Source organism: Brassica rapa, chromosome A07 (assembly GCF_000309985.2).
Source record: "Brassica rapa cultivar Chiifu-401-42 chromosome A07, CAAS_Brap_v3.01, whole genome shotgun sequence".
NCBI lineage: Eukaryota > Viridiplantae > Streptophyta > Magnoliopsida > Brassicales > Brassicaceae > Brassica > Brassica rapa.
Window position 1 is genome coordinate 2,938,455 of NC_024801.2, and position 24,543 is coordinate 2,962,997.

Consider the following 24,543-nt stretch of genomic DNA (forward strand, 5'->3'; position numbering starts at 1 on the left):
GGTTTTATAATCTTTTAAGAATTTTTTGTAAATTCTAAAAAAGTTTTTTCAATTTGGAATTTGAAATGATTTGTATCAAGATGATAAATCTTCTGTGTATTTTCAGATAAATCTCTGTTATTTAAACATATGTTTAAAATATGGGTGTGTTATTCTTACTCGTTACATTTGTTCCTTTTCGGTTACCTTTAATAAGAAACTGATCTGTTAAATCTACCGTATCACAAATAATGTAGCAGTCCATAAAATAAAGAGGTTTTTGGAGTTGTTCTAAGGAGCTGTTGAAATGCAAAACGTTTTTAAAAAATATAGGGAAAAAGAGATATTGTAGACACTCAAATATAAGGTTTGAGTGTGTCTCTCTCCAAAAGCAAAACCTTATATTAAACTTTAAAACTTTTATATTTTACATAATAGTCCTTATACTTAACAGAACTTAACTAAAAGCATAAATCTTCCACAATAACTATAAATATACAACAAAAGTATTATAAAAAAATTAATATGTAAAATATTAGTATATTATAATAAAACATTGCATGTAAAAAGAAAACATACAAACTAATTCATTAAATGTGAATAAGTTACATAATTATTCAAAATTATAATGGCAGATCAAATTCATCACACCATCGATTAGATTAAAAAAAAGAAGCAAAACTCAAAACCAAGATTGCAGAAGGTAATAGTTTATCTGTTGATAGTTTGGTTTCGTCAAATGAAAAACTCCTTGATTTCTTAAAAGAAAGTGCATATCAAATAGGCAAAAAAGTTATGAGATAGTTCAATTATGTATACAAAACCAAGCGAAAAATCAGCATTTAAAGAAAGGCACAAAGAAAATAAAATGTTGCTAGAAGTTTTAGATTCTATTGTTGATTTTACTACTTGAGTTCATTCCATCTGGATAAGAAAGAATTATCAAAAAAAAAAGACAACGACAACCTTCAGTTACACGAGAGTTATATGGAAAATATTTTGGTGATTTTAGAGGTTCTCGATCAAATTTACCAGAATATTAACATTGTTGTATCATTTATTTGTGTAATATTTTTCTTTGTGTAGTATTAATATGTTTGTTACTGTCTTTGTATTTTCAGTTTTTTTTGTATTTCACATTTTTTTGATGTAATATTATCTTTGTATAATATTTTTTGTAGTGTAAATTAAATATTTTTTAGTAAAAATGACTAATATTATTTGAAATTTACCCAAGTAATAAGACTAAAGAAATAAAGAATCTTAAAAATAAGGTTTTATACCGTAAAATTTTATATTTTAGGTTTCACTTTACAAAACCTTAAAACTTAAAATTTTAAGTTTGTTTTTGGAGTTTTCAAAACTTTATATTTGAAATTATAATGAGGTTTTTGGAGATACTCTGATGTTCTTCAAGTGTGATGATGGTGTGTGGATAGGAAGCTTGTATCAAAAATAATTCTTTGGGACGAATGTATTAGATTTCGATGTCAGTAACTAAATTAACTAGATTCTTTCTCCGCGCTACGCGCGGATAATATATTTAAATTTGTTACATTTATCATTTTTATTTCTATTTGAACTTTTGTATATTAAATTATATATAACTAATTTTCAAATTTGATTTTTTTTTTTATATTTTTAGTTTGAAGTAAGTATTTTTATTATATGTAACACAATTAACTAATAAAATATGAAGAATCAAGTCCGAGATTTTAGACTTATGTAAAAAATATATAATTATGTGTAGAATGGAAATTATCTTAGTTTAAAATATTGGAATCTCATCTCGAATAAATCAACGAAAAAAAGTACTCCAATAACCTACTTAAAATATAAAATCTCCATTTCAAAAAAAACAGGCGTATTTAATAATATTTTTTAAGTGTAATAGTTGAAAACTGACAATTGAATATAGATTTAGAATATTATTTTAATATATCTAATGGTAAAATATTAATTGTAATAAACAGATTTTGAATTTTGTAATACTACATGAATTAGAAGTCTTTAAAATCTAAAATCTATTTTATTTACCTAATATATGTTTTATTCATTTATTATTTTGACGTTAAAAAATATTGCTTTAGTTTTATTTGTATATTTATTTTTAATAATTTAGTTTCTTTTTAAGTAATTTTAAAATTATCAAGAATATAATATATTTAAAATTATTTATTTAAATATATCCAAATATGATGTCTCATTTTTATGTGTGTTTGCGTTAAGCATATTTAATTTGTAGTTTGTATAGTTAATAACACCTTGTTGCGCGTCGTTCTATGGTTTTAATAAATGTGTTGTCATTTCATTTTTATTACTACTAACATGATTTTTTAGTGATCAGTAATGTATTTTTAATATTATGTATTATATTTTATCGTATAGTTTCTAACTCTTCATGCTGGCACTTTCCTTAGAATCATTTTAATTAGATAATAGGTTTAAAGATGTAAATAAAACTGTGTATGTTGTAAATTTAGACTTTTTAACTGAGCACTATCAATTATGAAAATTATATTACGATTTTATTTTACTAAATCTTTTTCTGTGTAAATTTTTTTTTGTATTTTTACAATTTTATTGCTTTATTATTCTTTAATTGCAGATAATTGATATTTCCAGTTTTTGTTTCATATACCTTTGTTTGTTTTCTTTTTCCAATTACAATGTACAGTTCGACTGTTTTCTTTTTTGGATCAAACTACTAATATCATCAGATAGAAAAGCTTAAACTCCAGAATAAAGTGAGTATTTGTGCTAGAGAAAAGCTTAAAATAGTGAGATATTATAATATTAGAAATTATGGAAACTCTTCTCTGTTGTTCTACGCTGAACATAATTAAGTTGCTGTCAATTGATTCTATATTTTATGATAACTGGAAATACATATTTATGTCTTCCTTACATCATCCTTAATTGGTTTACGGTTCGATCATTTCTAATATACTGAGAGTAACATAATATTAGATGTTGATTATCTCATTCGAGTTAGGAATGCACATAATGAGAGAAATTCAAGGTATATATATAGAGTTAGTTTATAGATTACTCCATCTGCTTCAAAATGTAATCAATTTTAATTAAAATCTGTAATATTTAAAAGTTATTTCTTTAGAAAACTGTCATTTAATATTTAAATTTAAACAATTATACAGTAATTTACATAATTTAATTGGCCACGCAATATATAATAAATATAAAGTTACATTGAAATATAAAAACAATTTATATAGTGTAACAAAAAATACTTTTAAACCATTATATTATAAAACAAAGAGAATATTCAAATTGAAATATTAGAATAGTAAGTCAACAGTAAAATTATTTTATATTAAATTTTTTTTATTTTATAAATTTTTTTAAAAATTACTATAGCTCTTCTGGATCCGCTGCTAATGGTACTGTTTCTCAAGATCCACTTGTCGAAACACCTTCGCACAACCCTTCTCCTAGAGGCCAAAACCAGAGGAATGGCTCTGCATCACAAACCCATGGTGGTTGTAGTGACAACTTTTCACCACGGCACTCGCACAGGAACCAAAATGGTAACCACCACCACCACCACCACCAAAGTCATGGTGGCAGGCGCAGCCAGGAGCAAGGGAATCAAAACTGGAATTTTTGCAGAAGCTTTAGTGGGAGAGATGGAAATGCACATTCACAAAGAGGCGCCCCAGCATTTGTGAGACATCAACCTCCAACTATGCAGTCAATTCCTCCTCAGTTTATGGCAGCTCAGCCTATTCAGCCTTTTGGCGGGCATGTGCCCTTTCCTCCTAGTGAGATACATTGAAAGATCACGTTTTGGAACTCTTTTTTTTTTTCTAATGCGTCTTTCATTTCAGAATTGGCATCTCCATATTATCCCCGTATGCCTTTCATCAGCCCTCTCTCACCTGGTCCAGTCTTTTACCAAGTCCAAGATCTTCCTCTAAACGTAAAACTACAGAAGCAAATACAATATTATTTTAGGTAGTACTTTTGTATTGAATCTCTCTTATTCGTCTCATTTCTCTTCTGGGAAGGAGTAATTTAGATGCAAATGTTTCTTTTTGTTACAGTGAAGAGAATTTGATTAGAGACACATACCTTCGTGGGCACATGGATGATCATGGTTTTGTTCCGCTGCATGTGATTGCTGGTATCAAGAAGGTAAATTACTTTCTGGATGTGCCGTCATGCATGTTGGCCTGATTCACCTTTCTCACTGAATCTTATTTATTATTCTCGAGTCTGTAGAAATTGAGGATTAGCGTGTACTTGTATTCAGTCAATAATAAACCAGATGTTTTAAAATTCAAAGATCATGTTGTAATTTTTGTTTGAGTTGAAAAATCACTAACTAAGCTCAAGACTCACAGATATATTTAGACAAACATAGAACCATAACCAGAGAAGAAGATAAACACTTGAACCAATTATTCAAACACTATCTCCAATTACTATATTCAATAAATAAAAAAAGAAAAGGATTTTAGAATTAGTTGACTAACCTCCGTAAGCTTGGTGATTAGCTGCACCTTCTCCCTGTTCTTTTCGTTGAATGCTTCAAGAGCTTCTTTGTACTCTCGTTCCTACACACCAGATTAGCATCTTAATAATGATCCTCAACCAGACATATAATGGATTTGGTTATGTGCAATGGCCATACCTTTTTCTGAACAGTATGACCCAAAGGCTTTAACTCTTTGTTGACAGAATCAATCTTCTTCCTGGCCAAAGCAACTTCTTTCCTCATGGGTTCAGCTAAACCTTCAAGTTCCTAAATATACAATTCAAACCATTAAGCTTCTTAATCATGGTAGTTTTCATAAAAAGGAAAGAACTTTGATCCACAAATCTCATTTTTACCAAATGGATTTTACAATTAGTGATACAAAAGTGGAAACACTCACAAAAGTCCCAATCTTTACTTATAATTTAAAAGAAAAAACAAAAAAAGAAGCTATTTTTTGTTCAATGTTTCTTGAAAATTTCAATACTTGGGGTCCTACAAATCTCCCCCTAAACATGAATCACAACCACATAGCTTCACTGCATTAAACCCCCATATGTCCAATTTTTATATCTTAATTTGTTTTTTTCTATGTAAGAAACAAAATTAAAGCACAATTCTCAAAAAAAAAAAAAAAAGATGAGGAAGTAAAGATGCTATACCTCACGGATCAAAGCGAGGCGCTTAGTCTCCTCTTCGACACGACCAAGCTGAGCTTGAACCCTTTCCCTAATCTCCATCTTATTCTTCTCGATCTCCTCTTCTTTCGCCCTGATAGCAGACAAAGCCGTCCTCGACATCTCCTCGTCTTCATTCGACATTTGTCTGCTGAAACTCATGCTTCCCGACAGCTGAGCTCCTAGCTGTCGGCTGTGCTTCGCCGGAGGAGCCACCGTCGGCTGTGACGTCTCTATTGCTTTCCCTCCTTCATCTTCACTCGAAACCCCTTTAGCTCTCTCTCTCTCTCTCTCTCTCTCTCTCTCTCTCTCTCTCTCTCTCTCTCTCTCTCTCTCTCTCTCTCTCTCTCTCTCTCTGTGGCAGAGAAAAATAAGATATTGAGAGCTTTTCTTTTTAGAACCCAGAGACAGTGCTGTGATATGAACGAAATTGGGATAATATTGATACTAAAACCCTAAATTAGATCGAATCGCATATCCAATTTAGTTATGAAAACAATTAAGAAGTAAGAGAGAGGGAAAAAAGAGGAAGCACCTTCAATTTTCCAGGGAAGAAGAAGAATCCAATATATTTTAAGGAAGCCAACTGACATGGAAGCAATCAAACAAAGCAAGAGATTAGAATACTATGATTGATTTTCGCAGATAAGGAGAGAGGTGGAGACGATAATGAAGCAAGTCGAACGTTTATGTTATTAGAGGTTCAATTTTTGGCTTAGATACAGTAGGGAAGAAACGTAGAAAACTGGGGAAGGTGAGAAAGAGAAAAAGACGATGTTTATGAGTTTTGCTAGGTTTATTTTGGATTGGGCTTTTGTGTCAAATTTTATATTTTACGGATCAAAGAAACAAAACAGCCCATCCTTCGCGTGACGTGGAAAAAAAAAGACATCCTATTGGTTGATTATTATTAAGGACGTGGAAGCATGTGGGAAGCCCTTATTCCCCTTTTAGTATTGTATTGATTAGGGTTAGACATAGGCAATGAACATTTAATGCAAGCATATCTTCAAGATATGCAATACAAGTATATGTATCGGTCACTCTCTCAAATCCCAATCCTAATCCCCCTATACATTAAAAAGAAAAGTCACTTTAGTGATTTCTGCTGACATGGCATTAATATAGAGTTTCTCAGAAAAATTGTTATAATTCTATTGGTCGATTTTTTTGAATTTTATTTTTTATTTATTTTAATCAATCACTTATGTAGACAAGCCCAAAACTATTGTCGATTTCGTTAAGCCCATATATAGCTAGGGGATAATAATTATCGATTTTCTTTTTTTGGAAAAACCAAAAATAACCGAAAGTAACCGTAAATAACCGAAAATAACCGAAAATCCGAACCGAAAATAACCAAATTTAACCGGAAAATCCGAACTTTTTTAAAAACCTATACCGAAATTAACAGAAAAAAATTATAAAAATCGGTTATTTTCGGAAATTTAGGTGAAAACCGAAAATAACCGAAAACCGAACCGAACCGAACCGAAATTAAATTCGGTTACTTTCAGAAATGGTTTTTAAAATTTCGGTTAACCAAAAACCGACGGTTCGGTTCGGTTTCGGAAAACCGAAGTCGCAGGACAAGTTGAAATCATTAAATATGCAAATAACTTATTGACAAAATTTGTTTTTAATAACTTACTTTTCTAATATGGATTACTTGCGCAAGTTGAAATCATTAAATATGCAAATCCCTTATTTACAATATGGATTACTTGCGCAAGTTGAAATCATTTAATATTATCGATTTAGTTTACCCTTGGACAAGATTTAGAATTAAGACAAATATTAAAAAATTTCTTTATTATTCAAACGGTAAACTTGCGCATGTTGATATCATATTTATTACATTGCTTACAAAATATTTTAATGTTTCTAATTTTGTTGTTTGTTTTTAATAACTTACCTTTCTAATATGGATTACTTGCGCAAGTTAAAATCATATCATATGCAAATCATTTTTTGACAATATACATTTAATATCTTTCTTTAAACGATTTCATTATTTATTATGCAAAATATTGTGCGTCATTAATATGAGAAATAAATCGACTGTATATATATAGCAGACACCCAAGGTCTTAAAATACAAACACTCTCTTTTCATATTTTAAAGTATTATTCACAAATCTCTCATCTCATACTATTAAGGTATTACGACGATGCTGCTTGTGTGCTTGAGGTGCGAGAGGCTCCAGCTTTTCTGTCATTCATCTTTTATCAGAGCCTTGATTCATTTTATATATTTTTCTTCTTTTTGTAGACAAAACTAAAAAGTGCATTCCACTTGCAAGAGCTATTAGATGCAACAAGAATGTTAGTTCCCCGTACAAGGTAGAACCCTGAACTCAATTCTTTGTGTCTTGTCTCCAAAAAGCATGTCTGGTCTATCTTTTCCATGTGTTGAATACTGGTAACGACAATGTGGTCTTCCTTTTTTTATATGTAGACCAGGTCGTGAGAGTGATAGTGATCCAGAAGATCTTGAACATGCTGAGGAGCTTCGCCAAGTTAAAGCAGTTGTTGAAGAGGTTCTTTAGTACTTTCTCTTTTTTTTCGAATATAGTCCGGGGAAAGTATTACATAGTATCATTTAGTAATACTATCTTATATCATTTTTTTTGTTGAATATACTATCTTATAAGTAAGCTAGCATTATGCATTTTTTATTTAATTCATGAGGTCATTTTTTCACAGCAGAAAACCTTTTGGAATGGCGCAGGGAGGAAATTTCTCAGCGATATACAGAAAGGTTCAACTGAAACCTCTGAAGTGGGATGGTGAAGGCGAAGAAGAAAGACATGTAGATGCCCTTATGATTCTTAAATACGGTGGTGTTCTAACTCACGCTGGTAGAAAACAAGTGTTTACATACTCTACCATTTAATTTGTCATTGTTATATATATATATATATATATATATATATATATATATATGTTTTCCAAATATGGAAGAATTGTTTAACTTATTGATGTTTGCTTCATCTACATGCAGGCAGAAGAGCTTGGTAGATTCATCCGATACAATATGTATCCAGGTAAGGCCCCCTGATCTGTTACTTTTATTTTGGAGTATTTCACCGATGAAATGGCCTTAAATTACATGTTTTTTTCAGGTGAAGGGACTGGTTTGCTTCGTCTCCATAGTACATACCGCCATGACCTCAAAATTTATACCTCTGACGAAGGACGTGTTCAGGTACGTACACCTTTTACATTGATACTACTGAAGATAATTAAGCATATGTGTTGGAAAAAAATAATGTTTGAACTGGTTTGCATATGTTGACCAGATGTCTGCAGCTGCTTTTGCTAAAAATCTGCTTGACCTAGAAGGACAGCTGATGCCAATCCTGGTTTTCTCTTCTTAATATTATATTGCTGGTGCTTAATTTGCAATGTCATCATGTGTTTACTAATAATGTCTTTTTATCTTTCTTGCTTCTCAAGGTTTCTTTGGTTAGCAAGTACTCTTCCATGTTGGATGGTCTTGATACTGCCAGCATTGAAATGGAAGCTGCCAAGGTTTGTCATATAATCTAACGAATATTACAAATAACAATTTATGGAAACTAATTCTCGAAATTATAGAAAGATTAATAATGTTTTATTTATTACTTTTAATATTTATAAACTATAAAATATAATGAACGAAATTTTATATAAGATAATTATAATAATTTTATACTCTACTTGATGAATTGTTTTCGAATATAATTATATAATAACTATTTTAAATAGTACAAAATCCAAAAATGTTTATTAATATTATTTTTAAATTATTTATCGTTGTTTAAAGAATAAATTTATCATAATTTTAAAATAATTTATAAAATGCTTACAAAATGCAAGGCAAAGTTGCACTTTCAAGAGTTAAGTCGAGATCTGGATTAAAAATCCTAATAACTGGTAAAGAAGGGAAGCCGCAGACAAAAGCATTGAATGTTGTCTACAAATATGTTTTTCAGAATATTCCGTAGTCACAGTATGTAATTTTAATCTACTTTTTTTTCAAATACAAATTTTAAAATATATAAATTGTTACAATTATTTATTTATTTTGTATTTGCCATATGGGTTGTGATGAGTTAGGAGACCGATGACGGTATGTCAATTTAATATTATTTCATGTTCAATAAAATTTAGAAATTTATAAATCTATCAAATAATGTTAACCCGTCAAATTGCTTACAAATTTTATTTAATTTTTTGCAGGTTTCTAATTGAATTTGCTTTCTTTATCGAGAAATGTACTTCATAATTCATATTATTTATGGATAATATTTTGATTTTTATTATATTTTCTTTTAAAAATTCTAATAACTGGTAAAGAAGGGAAGCCGCAGACAAAAATATTGAATGTTGTCTACAAACAAGTTTTTCAGAATATTTCGTAGTCACGGTACGTAATTTTAATCTACTTTCTTTTTTCAAATACAAATTTTAAAATAAATAAACTGTTGCAATTATTTATTTTTTTTGTATTTGCTAGATGGGTTGTGATGAGTTAGGAGACTGATGACGGTATGTCAATTTAATATTATTTCATGTTCAATAAAATTTAGAAATTTATAAATCTATCAAATAATGTTAACCCGTCAAATTGCTTACAAAATTTATTTAATTTTTTGCAAGTTTCTAATTGAATTTGCTTTCTTTATCGAGAAATGTACTTCATAATTTATATTATTTATGGATAATATTTTGATTTTTATTATATTTTCTTTTAATATGTCTACATAAATGTTTGTTTATTATTTATGAAAAAATAATATTATTCACCTAAAATATATAATTACAAAACATATACAATACAATTCTAATTAATGATTATATAAAATCTGTTACTTCTAAAACTATACACTATTTATTCCATTTTTTGAATGAAAGTATCTTCGTAAACACACAAAATATTTTGTGACGTTGCAATTATACATACACACAATATCTGTCTCTTCATACTGACGTTACTGTGTTCTCTCTCGTGAGGTACGGGCCGAGAGAGAACACATGGTGCGGGCCGGTCATGTTCTTATGTCCGCACAGGGTGCGGACCGGTCACCTAGTATATATTAAAAGAGAAGTCAATTTAGTGAGGTATGGTAACATGTCACTCATAGGTGAAATTTTAAAAAAATTTGTTAAAATTTGATTGGTTGATTGTTTTTAATTTTTATTTATTTAAATTAAATCTAAAAATTTAAGGTAAGTCTAAAAACATTTAACATCACTTGCCATATAATTTAAAGAATATTACAAATAACAATTTATGTCAGTTAATTCTCGAAATTATAGAAAAATTAATAATGTTATATTTATTACTTTTAATATTTATAAACTATAAAATATAATGAACGAATTTTTATATAAGATAATTATAATAGTTTTATACTCTACTTGATGAATTGTATTCTAATATAATTATATAATAACTATTTTAAATATTTCAAAATCCAAACATGTTTATTAATATGATTTTTAAATTATTTATCGTTGTTTACAGAATAAATTTATCAGAATTTTAAAATTATTTATATAGTGTTATAAATTATTTATAAAAATATAAATCCTACTATATATTGATTGAGAAGTCACATAAGTGATTTTTTTATTACTTGCTGATCATAAATGAACTTTTCAAATTGTTATAATTTGATTGACCGATGATTTTTAATTTTATTTATTATAATTATATCTAAAAGGAAAGGATAATTCAGTTACCACTTTCCAAATAATCTACATAATATTAGAAATAATTATTTATGCTAACTAATTGTTGAAACTATGAAAGAGTAATAATGCGATCAATTCTTTTATATATTTATAAATTACATAAAATAATAAACAAAAGTGTTTATTTGAATTGATATAATGATTTTATATTCGTATAGAGAGAATCATATTTGTATATAAAGTATCATAATAACTATTAATGTCTAATAATTCAATGCATGCTTTATAAATCATTTATAAAATTATAAATACATTTATAAAAATCAGACGTTTTAATTTATTATAAGAGGTTCTAAGTCATTTATAGAAGCTTATACACTAATTTATAAAATTTATTTTGAAAATTTATCCTCCTATTACAATATTTTGAATTTTTTTTTCATTTTTAATGGTAAAATTCCTCAACTATGTTTACTTAGTGTAGAAACCCCTAAACTAAAGATTTACTAGTAGTAATAGTAGTTATGAACTGTTAAAGTTTAATTCATTAAATAAAGTTAGTTTATGGAGTTTTTCGTTAAATACTTAGTTTGGGGGTTTTAACCCAAAACAAACTTAGTTGAGGGGTTTTAACGTTAAAATTACTTATTCTTTCCTTATTATCTACTCCCTCCGTTCCTTAATGATAGATTTTTTTTAAAAAAAGTTTATTTCAGAAAGATGTATTTTTGTGTTTTCTATGAAAAAATTGTAAACTTCAAGAAAATTAATTGACTTTATTGAATTATTATTGGTTAAAAGTTATTGAAAATTGAAAATTACAGAAAACAATACATTTTTTTTATGATAGTTTAATGTGTTTTCTTAATATGTGTGAAAATACTAAAAAATCTATCTTTTAGGAACAGAATGAGTATTATTTAAATCCTATAGTGGGATTTGTTTTATCAAAAACCAGTTGCAATCAACTGACGAGATATCTTCTTTTCTAATATCATGCATTTAATATTTAAATATATATAGCAAGATTTGAGTTACCAAAACTATGTATATATTATAACCATAATATCTTTAAAAATTTATTAGAAGATATTCTATCTCATAGCTGAATTAAAATTTATTAGAGGATATTCTATCTCATAGCTTCTCTTGAAAACTAGGTCATTTAGAAACTTAAACTAATTTGCTATATAAATATCACGCCACCCCATTAGTTTCACGCATCTATCTTTTAAGTTTTCATATGTTTTTGATCGTTCTAATTTAAATTCTACTTTTGTGATCTTGCGCAAGTGTATGGTAATCAATAAGTAACTCTTAGACGGGAACACCATTACTGGTAATTTTATGGGGGATTCTTCTTCTCCGTTTATTTTTGTTCTCTTCCTCTCCATGTTGTATCTCTATCTATATTTTTGCATCAGTAGTGATTCAACTAACAAAAAAAGACGACTCTATTTATCCAGGAACTGATCATCCCTTTCGAAAAAGGTAATTCTTTTTTTTTATAAAGTTAAATCACTTATCAAGAATATAATATAAGATGTGTATGCTAATCAAGTGCAATTTATTTATTGTGCGTGATCCTTTTGGGTACGTCTGAGAGCCAAAGGTAATCTCAAAGCTTTTTAAAAACTTTGAAACTCATTGGCGTTGTCCTATCAATTATATAATTTACTATCTTTTGGGGATTGCTTACATCTTTAAATATTTTTGTTAGAATTACCTCTTTTCTAACTCAAGGCTTAGAGAAAGAACCCGTAAATCATCTCCGATGTTACAATGAAACCAATGATAATAAATCTTAAGTAATTCAAATCTCTCTTTTATATTTCATGGCTGATTTTTTATTGGGGTTATGTGTCAAATATTTGTTTTTTCTCAATTATATTTTCCTGATGTTTTAAGATTAGTGTTAAATGTGATCGTTTTATAAATGTTCTAATGTATTCTTTGTTCATATGCACATAGTGTAAATATTAATATGTAACATTGAATCTTTCATATTAACCATATACATGTAACATAAGTATTATATAGTTGTAAATATGTAATTATCAATTTAATATTAATGTTAATGCCCTCACATGCGTGCGGACGGTCCACCTATTCTTCTTTTATATAAGCAGATATCCAATGATACTATCAATGCAACACAAATCGATTTATTTGCCGACGTCTTTCTCAACTCACCGGTAAACTGTACAAGGGGTTGGTGCTGCAGATCGATAGTAGGAGCTACTATACAAAGATCTGAAGGTTACTAGGGCTATACTAAAGTTGTTATGGATGATGTTCTTTATCAGGTTTTATTTGGTCATAGTAAAACAACTTGTTTATATTTCTATTTCCATAAGTGATATATTTATAGAAACATCTTATTGAATGTTAATCAATCAATGATTTAAAATCAATTGTCAATGTTTTATTAATAAAATTTAAAATTTAAATATTATTTTAGTTGGTTGAATTCTAAAACTGGTTTCAAATCATTTGTTTTGGAGTCTCGTTAACAAATGATTTAAAATCAGTTTTAAATACAAAAAACTTTAAAATCCTTTGAAGTTGAATAATACTAGATTTTAAAAATTAGATTTAAATCATTCATTGAATAACAACAATTTTTAAATTAGATTTATAAATATCATATCTAGCAATATTAGATTTTAAAAATTAGATATATTCACTGAATAACAAAAAAAATTAAATTAGATTAGTAAAATATCATACCTAGTAAAACTAGATTTTAAAATAGAATTTAGAATCATCATTCGAATAACCGCAGATTTTGCTTAGATTTAAACTCTATTAATTTAATAACACTATTAGGGTTTTGTGATTTAAACTCTTATTAGATTTTTATTTTTCTTATATAGAAAAAATCCCAGCTATTTCAAACAGAGAGATAGTGACTTATTGAAAAGTAAAATGATGAAAAGAAAATGCTGAGAATTGTTTGGGTGTAATTGATTGATTTCTCATAACAGGTGGCTAAGGAAACAATTTTCTATTAAGTTGACTTGACCATAAACCTCTCATTTGCTCATCCTCTTCCTCTTGCGTACTTGGACCATCATTCTTTCAAAGACTTAGTCTTCCCTTTCGTCTCTCAGTGACATGGTAACAAAGTAACCACGTCCTTATCCTTCTCTTCTCTCTCCATGACAAAGAAAAGCAATTTCGTCGAATTGGAGAAAACACACATCTTTTTTTTTGTTGTTGTCTCTCTACTCATTCACACCCGGTTTTAAACGGTAGCTGTTGTCCGATCTCTATCCATCATCCTCTACTGTGTCTTTTCTTGTAAAGCACTCTCTGTTTTTAGATTCACACCCTCTTTTTTTGTTCTTTAGATTTGACTTGTGTAAAAACCCTGAAAACAAGAAGTGTATAAAACAGAGATACTTGTCTAATATAATTGAGAAAAAAAAAAAGAGTTCGGCTTTTAAATATTGTTTGTCGGTATGGGGCTTTGCTGGTCTTCTTCATCTAAATCTCCTTCAACTGCAACAACAACACCTACCACTACTGGTAATATCAGTTCAGGTTCGTTTTCTCATTTCTCTGCTTCTTCTTTCTTTCTTTCTAAGGAGTAATCTGTTCAGTTTCCTAAAATAAGTTGAACTTCAACTTGTGTAATACGTTGCGTATCATTTATGTACTTGTTTGTTCCGAGGTTCTTGGATTTGTTGTGCTTATAGTTCTTTAAGATCAAGTGCTGATCGCATCTTCTTGTTGTCTGATCTGTTATTCACTGAATGTTATGTGACTTCATTTTTTTTTTTTTTTTGGGAATGATTTCTAATGGAAACAGGTCCGTTTAAGTCAACGACTACAGAAACATCAAGAAGTAACATATCCAGCACTAGTGGATTCTCTGCGGGAAGTGGTGGAGATGCTTGCCCCGAGGGTCAGATACTTCCCATTCCCAATCTAAGGATATTCAGCCTTGCAGAACTTAGAGCTGCAACCAGGAATTTCAAGTCTGAGAATGTTCTGGGAGAAGGAGGGTTTGGGAAAGTCTTCAAAGGCTGGCTTGAAGAGAAAGGGCCTGGGAGTCACAGCACTGGAACTGTGATTGCTGTCAAGAAACTTAACTCCGAAAGCTTCCAAGGATTTGAGGAATGGCAAGTGAGTAGAGTACTCCAAACTTATATCAATGATATATGCAATGCAGAGTTTTGTTTGCTTATTTGATGGTTTGTTTTTTTTTTCTGTGTAGTGTGAGGTGAACTTTCTTGGGAGGGTTTCTCATCCGAACTTGGTGAAGCTGTTGGGATACTGCTTGGAAGGTGACGAGTTGCTTTTGGTGTATGAGTACATGCAGAAAGGAAGCTTAGAGAATCATCTTTTCCGAAGTAAGAACCATCTTCTTATTTAAGTCATTTTAGATGTTATTATGGTTGGATGCTTCCCCACTGATTTGTATCTGCTTCTGTTTCTCTAGAGGGTTCTGTTGTTCAGCCACTGTCATGGGAAATAAGGCTTAGGATTGCAATAGGAGCAGCTAAAGGCTTAGCGTTTCTTCACGCTTCAGAGAAGCAAGTCATTTATAGAGACTTCAAAGCTTCAAACATTCTACTTGATAGTGTAAGTAAACTACATATGGCTTTGATATATAAGTGTGGAGTGAGTTCAACTTGTTTGATCTTTGTTGCAGTCATACAACGCAAAGCTATCAGATTTTGGATTGGCTAAGTTAGGCCCTTCCGCGAGTCAGTCTCACATCACAACAAGGGTTATGGGTACACACGGTTATGCAGCTCCAGAGTATGTTGCTACAGGTACTACAAATACAACAATGTCTTTTATCTTCTTTGGTTCTATACAAACTGTGTGCTTATGTTGTTGGTTCTTGATAGGTCACTTGTATGTAAAGAGTGATAACTACGGGTTTGGAGTCGTTTTAGCTGAGATCTTGACTGGTTTACACGCACTTGATCCTACCCGTCCCACCGGGCAACACAATCTAACGGACTGGATCAAGCCTCATCTCTCTGAAAGAAGAAAGCTGAGGAGGATAATGGACCCTCGTCTAGAAGGAAAGTACCCTTTCAAATCGGCTTTCCGAGTGGCTCAACTGTCTCTGAAATGCCTTGAACCCGAGCCAAAGAACCGTCCATCCATGACAGAAGTGGTGGAGTCGCTAGAACTCATTGTGGCTGCCAATGAGAAACCGTTGGAACGAAGGACCACCAGAGCTTCCCCAACCGTGAGTAACCAACGAAGCCATTATCGCCGGGAACATCTGTCTACATTTCAACCGAGGCATACCGTGGCTAGAGGTCACTAGTTTTGGTTGTTTTTGAACACTAGATATTCTTTTTTCCTCTCTCTCTCTCTCTCTGGTTTTGTATTCGTTAAAATGATGATTAGAAAACAATTCATATGTATACTATATGGAATCAAAAGACAAGACATAAGCATATGTTGTAACTAGTAAATGTGTTGTTGTGTGTGTTTGTAGATGCTTATAAGAGGTTAAGAAAGTTTTGAAATATTAGTTATCTAGATGAAGTCCAATCTTTTTTTTTTCAAATATAGTCAGCCTTGGCAGCAGAAGCCAATGTATGAGCTTAATTAGAAGCCAGGAACATAGAGAAACTGTTGTTACTATTCGTGTACAACTATATTTAACAACACCTTCCCAAAGACAATAATAATTGGGAAATTCTGTACAGACACACCATCTTTTTTGCTCAAGTTCTCAAATAAACAAAACCTTTCTCCATATAAGATATATTCCTCACATAGATCGCTGAGATTCAATTAAACACCACCACCTCAATCTTTATTCACGAGTTTTGGTTACTGTACTTCCCTTCTTTTTGCTAAATCATGTACTTTGTTTTGTTGAAGAGATGCTATTTCTAAACGTCCCACATCGGTTAGGTATAGAAATTTAGCCATAAGCTTTACACTATAAAAGAGGAAACAGGGGCAGGCTCTCAACTCATACCTTTCTCGGCTTTTTGGCTAAGATCAAGTGTAGTATCTGTTCGTATCAGTTTAATATCTGATATGTGGTCCATCGGATCACACGATATTAACTCTATTTTTTTAGAGAGGAAAACTCGTTAAGATAGCTTGCTATCTGGGTTTCTGCGAGTCGTCCATGCGTTGCACTACTGCACGGGCCTGGGTCAACCCAACTAACCAATAGTTCAACTCTTTCTCGTCAACTAGATAAGCTAAACTCAAAATAACGAGCTCTCTAGTGTTGTTTTCAACCCTCCGAGATTTTATTCCATATCTCTGGTTTTGTTTTCATTAAAGATGATTAGAACACTATTTGTGTTTACTACATGTAAATAAAACAAAGCATATGTTGCAACTTAATAATGTGTAATGTTTTGTAATTGCTTAAAATCTATATAAGTTGCAATTGAAATGAGCTTGCTCTCAAGAGCCTGAAGAAACAGGAACACACATGTGTTCAAAGCTACAAGCTTTGTCCTGGAGGATTAAGCAAGCTTCCTCCAATGGAAAATGGCGGGAAGTGCTCTCTAGTTATTCAGAGATACAGACGACATCTGGAACTCAACTTAACGACCCTTTCCTCTTCCCCATCGTTTTCAAAGCTTGTGGTAAGCTCTCATGGCTGTCACGAGGCAGATGCATCCACGCGAGTCTGTACAAGAGAGGGTTTGAGTCTTTTGTCTCCGTCGGGAACTCCATCGCTGACTTCTACATGAAATGCGGAGACTTGTGTTCCGCCACGCGAGTGTTTGACTGTATGACCTCGAGAGACTCTGTTTCTTGGAACGTCGTCGTTTTCGGGTTTCTTGATCATGGGTTCGTAGAAGAAGGGCTATGGTGGTTTTCGAAGTCGAGAGTTTGGGGGTTTGAGCCTAATGTCTCGACATTGGTTCTTGTGATTCACGCGTTACGTGGTTTGCGATTGTATGTTGATGGAGAGAAGATTCACAGCTACGTGATCCGTAGTGGATTTTATGGGGTTTCCTCTGTTCAAAATTCGATCTTGTCCTTGTATGCAAAATGTGATTTAACAAACGCACGCAAACTGTTCGACGAAATGTCTGAAAGAGATGTTATTTCATGGAGTGTTGTGATCAGAAGTTATGTGCAAAGCCAAGAACCTGTGTGTGGGTTGAAGCTGTTCCGAGAGATGGTTCGTGAGGGGGAAACAGAGCCTGATAGTGTAACTGTAACGAGTGTGCTCAAGGGATGTGCTGTTCTTGAGGATGTTAATATGGGAAGATCAGTTCATGGGTTTTCTATACGTAAAGGGTTTGATTTGGGGGACGTGTTTGTGCGCAATTCACTCATCGATATATATTCCAAAGGGTTTGATGTTGATTCAGCGTTTAGAGTGTTTGATGAGACGACTTGTAGAAACAGTGTGTCATGGAATTCGATTTTGGCCGGGTTTGTACACAACCAAAGGTATGAAGAGGCTCTTAAGATGTTTGGTTTGATGAGAAAAGAGGCAGTTGAAGCTGATGAAGTTACACTCGTGAGTCTTCTTCAGGTTTGCAAGTTCTTTGAGCAGCCATTGCCCTGCAAGTCAGTACACTGCGTGATGATCCGGTTTGGATATGAGTCTAACGAAGTTGCCTTAAGCTCTTTGATTGATGCATATACAAGCTGCACTCTTGTTGATGATGCAAGAGCCGTGTTTGAGTGGATGGCGTACAAGGATGTGGTGTCATGTAGCACAATGATCTCTGGATTAGCTCGTTCTGGAAGACCAGATGAAGCCATTTCAATCTTCTCTCAGATGAAGGATAAGCCCAACGCCGTCACCGTGGTTAATCTTCTTGACGCATGCTCTGCTTCAGCAGACTTGAGAAAATCCAAATGGGCACATGGAATAGCTATCCGGAGAGGCTTAGCCACAGCTGACATCTCACTTGATACCTCCATTGTTGACGCATACGCAAAATGTGGCGCCATAGAAGTGGCGAGAAGAGCATTCAATCTAGTCCCTAGGAAAAACGTCGTCTCTTGGACAGTGATCATATCAGCGTACGCTATAAATGGTTTACCGGAGAGAGCATTAGCATCGTTTGAGGAAATGAAACGAGAAGGTTACGCACCAAACGCTGTGACTTATCTTGCGGTTTTATCAGCTTGTAATCATGGAGGACTGATCAAGCAAGGTCTCATGATCTTCAAATCAATGGTTAAAGATCACAAGAAACCTTCGTTGCAGCATTACTCTTGTCTTGTTGACATGCTTAGCCGAGCTGGAGAGATTGAAACAGCCATGGAACTAATCAAGAACCTTCCTGAAGACGTAAAACCCGGGGCTAGTGCTTGGGGATCAATTCTTAGCGGCTGCAGGAACCGTTTGAGAAGTGGGATTATTACCACAGAGGCAATAGCTGAGGTTCTTGAGCTTGAACCCTTGTGTTCTTCAGGGTATTTGCTAGCGTCCAGCGTGTTCGCTGCAGAGAAATCGTGGGAAGATGTAGCGTCAATGAGGAGGTTGGTGAAGGAGAGAAAGGTTCGGGTCGTTGCGGGTTATAGCACGGTTCTTGAAGGAACCGTGTCTAGGAGGTTCTTGGCGGGAGAGAAGCTAAAACAAAGTGACTGTGAGATAAATACCGTCGTTCAGAGCCTTCATAGATGCTTGACATCAGAAAATTCAATGGAATGGATCTCAACGAAAGTTTTTTAGGAGAAAAAGGTTTTAAGTATTTGGCTCTTGCTAGTTTGCTGAGTGTTTCAAGATGCATGTCAGTTCTTGATTAAGTTCATGCACTTTCTTCATCTAGGTTTAAAGCAGAAGTCCACTGTTCGTAGCTCTCTGATTAATATGTACTCTTAAATACGGAAGTATGATAGAAGCTTCAGAGATATTTGAAGAAACATATATATATATATATATATATATATATATATATATATATATATATATATCTGATATTGTTTCTTTCACCAGCTAAGGTCGCTGGATATGCAGTACACCGTACACGGGAATACCAAAGAAGCGATTCATATACTTGAGAAAAGTCTAAGGGTGTAATACCGGACGAGCCCGATTGTCCCTTACTTACGGCCCGTCCCACCCATTTTAATTTTTTTTTTGAATTATTTTTGACCCAATAAAAAAGAACGGACGGCCCAAGGTACGCCCGATGCAGATGCCCTAAGACCATTATTATCCGTGAAACCCTTTTTGGGTTTCTTAGTTTTAATTTTATTTTGTTTTTTGCTGATTTAAAAAAAAAATTTTTAAAAAGAAACCAATTGCGGACTGCCACGTTTCAGCAGGGTCCGCAAACAGTACCAGACCAAGATCGGTCATTAATCCATTACCTTTGTGACTGGTTTTTTGTTTTTCTGTGGGGTCCACACTATATTTTACTATATATTTTGCTAAAGATTCGTCTTATACCTCCCCGATATTGTGGTCTAACTGGTCATCATTCCTAATAGGAATATTATAAATAAAAAATGATTATTTGTGGAATAAAAAAGAATGGAATGCATGAAATGAAATTAAAACTGAAATTATAAATGGAATAAAGAATTCTATACATTCCATTCATTCACATTATCATAGATTTTAAAGATTTATTATTTTTGTTTCATTAAAAATAAAATATCTGGAATTATGTTTTAAAAGTTTTCATTAACACTAGTAACTACTCCCCCTGATGATAACATAACTTAAGATATCTGATAGGACACAATCCAATGTGATGAATTAACTCATTCGTTTTGGGTTTGGATCGGTTCACTTCTCTTGGCAGATTTGACACTCCTCATTGAAACTGGAATATTTTGATGACTTCAAACCATTTGAAAATCGAAGCTAATGTCCATGTCTAACTTTAGACACCGGTCTAGCTCTGGTAAGACAGAATATCGAGCGATATTTGGGAAATCAGTCGAAAATAGGTATCCTAAAACAACTTTTACATGTCCCACGGAAACAACCATATCTCAAGTTTTATCATCTGAAATGACTTGATTCAAATTCGAGATGAAATTAGACTCAAAGATATTTCTATGGACACCAATTTCATATTTTAATTTCATCTATAATGTCTCATTTGATTGGCAAACTTTTGACCTTCAATTCTGTTACACGAATGGAATGTGTTCATCTCTTGATTCTTTTTCAAATATGATTGATCTTGACCATTCCCTTCATCTTCTCTCAATCTCAAAATACACTGGAAGATTGTAGATGTTCATCACTTGAGTGGTAACATTCCTGTCTAAGTATCCATCATTTGTGTGTTATTTGTTGCCTCGTTAAAACCGTAACATGGAAAACCAAATGAGACAATAATGGACATCCATATAGTAATTCATAACACATTAACACTAATAACTATTTTATGGAATCCCTATGGAATGTTCGTTCCAAATGATTTTATTCCAAAAATGTCATTTCAGTTGCTGTCTAAAAGTTTATTTTAAATTTGACATTGTAATTTTAGATTGTATATTAAACGGGTCATAAGTGAGATCATTTGGTTCATATTCGGATAAAAGAAAGGAATTGGACTTTTACAGAATAATTTTGTGGGAAATATAGAATATGAGCATCTAAACTATTAAAACAGGAGTACATTTTATACTTACCCCAGACTTTTCCTAAATAATTACAAGTGATTGCCACTGACATTAACTCTATGTATTCACTAATATTTAGACGAGGCTTTCACGGGGTATGACAAAATGATTGGGCAAGCTCATTAACATTTGTTTGACTCAAATGGCGTGAATATCTCTCTAACCAATAAAATGAGATTCCTTTTTCATATCACCACTATCCCAATATCTGCAAGAAATGGTTTAAATAAATTAATAAACCGAGATTGTTAATTCAAGTGCCAAAATCCAATTCAATTAACATTACAAACCAGAACTAATACATAACTTCAGAAATGTTAATTGTTCAGAACATCACTAAACCGGATTACATATATTACATGAATCACATACAACTTTAAAACCATTCGGTTTAGCATATATTAGTTGTGAATAAATAGGATTCAAAATTTATATTAATTTAGTATTTTCAAACAGAAAATCTTTCTTGCGATTTAGTTGGACATAGCATTAAAACAAGATATCAACTGAATAAAAATATTCCTAAAATCATTGACTATCTTACTAACATTAACATAAGCACCTAAATTAAAGCTATCACATTAATAACAAAATATCTAAACTTTCTAATCACAGTTTACTAGGATAGACACATTGCAACATCTTTAGTATATTCCTAAATTTAAAATACTTACCATTACGCAAAATTGTACCGTAAAGATTTTTACTAAATATTCCTAACATTTAGTAATTCCTATTCTACAACTTGCAAATCAATCTTTCAAATAATTTAATTAAAATTTTACTACCGTCAATATCTCGCCTAAAGAACTATATATTCTCTTCATACTACATCGAGGACTACGTTCCCATTCACATCAGAGACAAAAACAATGTCGACCAATACAAGTTTCACAGCTCTGAAAAACGTGAAACCATTTAAAACTAAATGGTGATCTCAAGTCAAATTGCTCAATTCCTGGCAACAAAACACCTCATTCAGAGGAGGAGAGACTCTTCGATTGGTTTTTGCCGATGAATATGTAAGTTTTGAAAACACAATCAAATATTTTCTTTCAAGTTCCGTTGATCTAAAACTAATACCAAAAACATATTTTATAGGATGAGAAAATCCATGCTTAATGCAAAAGAAATCACATGTACAATGTTCAATAGAAACTACCAATTGGGCAATGGCGTGTGATTGAAAACTTTTCCATAACCAGTTATGAATAATTCAATCAAATTAAGAGAAAACAAATATATATATAAGGCTGGACCTATCACATTTATAATCGTATATGTTCTACATTATGTGATTTTGTATTATAAGAGTTAAACTTCAGCAGTGATTTACTAACCTTGTGTTGTTCGATATGCTATGTTGTCTTCTTGAAAGTGTACGTTGAGTATCAAACAGACTTGTATGACCTGCACGCCATGTATAGAATTTTTTTTAAAAAAAATCAGAAATAAGAACTTTGTTGTATATTTTCTTTCTATCAATCAGCTTTATAATTCATATCATCGACGTCTAACAAGAGTTTTTGGTTGCTCTAAAAGTGAAAACAATAACACAAATGTACATAAACAACAATGCGGTTCCATAAATACTCAACCGAAAATAAATTCTCTGTCTTATATAGACATATACATGTAATCTACAACCAATTTTAGAAAGAAACCATGTTACATATATCATCCTAATTGACCTATTCAAACAACTGTTATCTTCAAAGAAGATTATCTTTATAAGTTTATTCAAGTGTTAAGACAAACAGACTAAAATAATATATCAACCAGCGTAGCTTAGATTATTACTCACACGGATATTGAAAAGAAGAAAATAGAGTACTTAGCTTTTTCTTAGACTTTCATGTGGGCTTCATCCTCATTACAGTTATGGATTTTCTCTTATCTCTATCTCGATCACAATTTCATCTGACCACTGTCCATTATATCACAGATCTTTGCAAAGGATCACAGATCTTCAAAGTCTTAATTTTGAAGTCTTCAATGTCTACGTTTTCCTTCTATGTCTTCAGTTCTTACATCTGCAAGTAAACCAATATGATACCCATAAGATGAGTCGTTGATGTCAAACAGAGGATATAGTTGGTTCAGCTTTTACAACAAAAATTCAAGAAAATTAGTACCTTGATTCTATCGATTTCACGATTGATTGCATTTTGATCCATTTGAACAGGATTGAAATTGTAAGAAATTCTGTGGAACTCGCCAAATAGATGTTTAATGAACTTGGAACATTGGAACCCTAGAGTCCTTTGTTTAGATCGCGAGGTGAGTTTTTTTTATGGTCGTTTCTGTTTTTTTTTTCCTGCGTAAAGTAGTTAAATACCTAATTGGGCTTTAGTTATCTATATTATTAACAGGTTAACCATTTGTACCACCAACAATTAAAAGCCCATTATGTCGATTAAATTTTTTTATCAACATATCTATCACAAAAATCTATTTCTAAATATGCTATTATATACTGAACCAAATTATTTTTAATCTATTCTGATGCTTCGGCTACAAAATTATCAAATTATATTAATATAACAAATTATATATTATTTATTTTTATATAATATCAAAAAATATTAAAATTCGAGTTTCTTTCATATACATATAATCCACCCAACTATATTTGATCTATAGTAAAAAATAATAGTGTTAGTACTTTCGCGAAAACTTATTCCTTAAAAATAAAACTATTTATTTTCTAAAACAGACTAATAAATAAAAACATATTAATATTTTTTCTAATTGGTTTTATATACAAATAAACACAAACAAATTCTACGATGAACAAACGTTATCTCGACAATGTGGATATAATAAAAAATAACTAATGTTATTTTTTTTAATCAGCATAGACTACACTATTAGCAACATCACACTTATACAAATTTAAAACAAAAAAAATAAACAATACAAACAATACAAACCGAAAAGAAACACCCGCGCGGGCGCGCGGGTCAAGATCTAGTTCTTTCTTAAAAGACATGATAATAAGTTGTATGTTTCCTTGACATTTTTTTGAATTGAGAGAAAAAAAAATGCACAAAAAAGTACAAGGGATTATACAACCACCCATAGTATATGGGAATCCAGAGTAAACGAAATATTTTTAACTAAAGAGTAGATACAAAATTAACAATTTTGTAA

At 31.6% G+C, this 24,543-nt stretch overlaps 3 protein-coding genes and 1 non-coding gene across 4 annotated transcripts; 3 read left to right on the forward strand and 1 right to left on the reverse strand.

Annotated features, from left to right (window-relative positions):
* Nucleotides 1–2,740: 2,740 nt before the first annotated feature.
* LOC103858240 (RNA-binding protein 25-like) lies at nt 2,741–6,269 on the reverse strand. The gene is made up of 6 exons (XM_033275209.1): nt 6,249–6,269; nt 5,140–5,601; nt 4,634–4,744; nt 4,476–4,556; nt 4,072–4,215; nt 2,741–3,925 (listed from the first exon to the last, which is right to left on the reverse strand). Exons 1-5 carry the CDS (start codon nt 6,267–6,269, stop codon nt 4,204–4,206), a joined length of 687 nt encoding a protein of 228 aa, XP_033131100.1. The 3' UTR covers nt 2,741–3,925; nt 4,072–4,203.
* A 6,554-nt stretch (nt 6,270–12,823) lies between these two features.
* On the forward strand, nt 12,824–16,347 carry LOC103845984 (probable serine/threonine-protein kinase PIX13). The gene is made up of 6 exons (XM_009122900.3): nt 12,824–14,382; nt 14,651–14,967; nt 15,059–15,194; nt 15,284–15,426; nt 15,497–15,620; nt 15,699–16,347. The coding sequence occupies exons 1-6, from the start codon at nt 14,301–14,303 to the stop codon at nt 16,127–16,129; spliced, it is 1,233 nt and encodes a 410-aa protein (XP_009121148.1). The 5' UTR covers nt 12,824–14,300; the 3' UTR covers nt 16,130–16,347.
* A 234-nt stretch (nt 16,348–16,581) lies between these two features.
* Nucleotides 16,582–24,473, forward strand: LOC103845985 (pentatricopeptide repeat-containing protein At2g17210). Its single transcript, XM_033274829.1, has one exon. It carries the CDS (start codon nt 17,267–17,269, stop codon nt 19,478–19,480), a length of 2,214 nt encoding a protein of 737 aa, XP_033130720.1. The 5' UTR covers nt 16,582–17,266; the 3' UTR covers nt 19,481–24,473.
* LOC117126948 lies at nt 16,792–16,988 on the forward strand. The gene has a single exon (XR_004449709.1). It is a non-coding gene; the product is annotated as a U2 spliceosomal RNA (small nuclear RNA).
* Nucleotides 24,474–24,543: the final 70 nt, after the last annotated feature.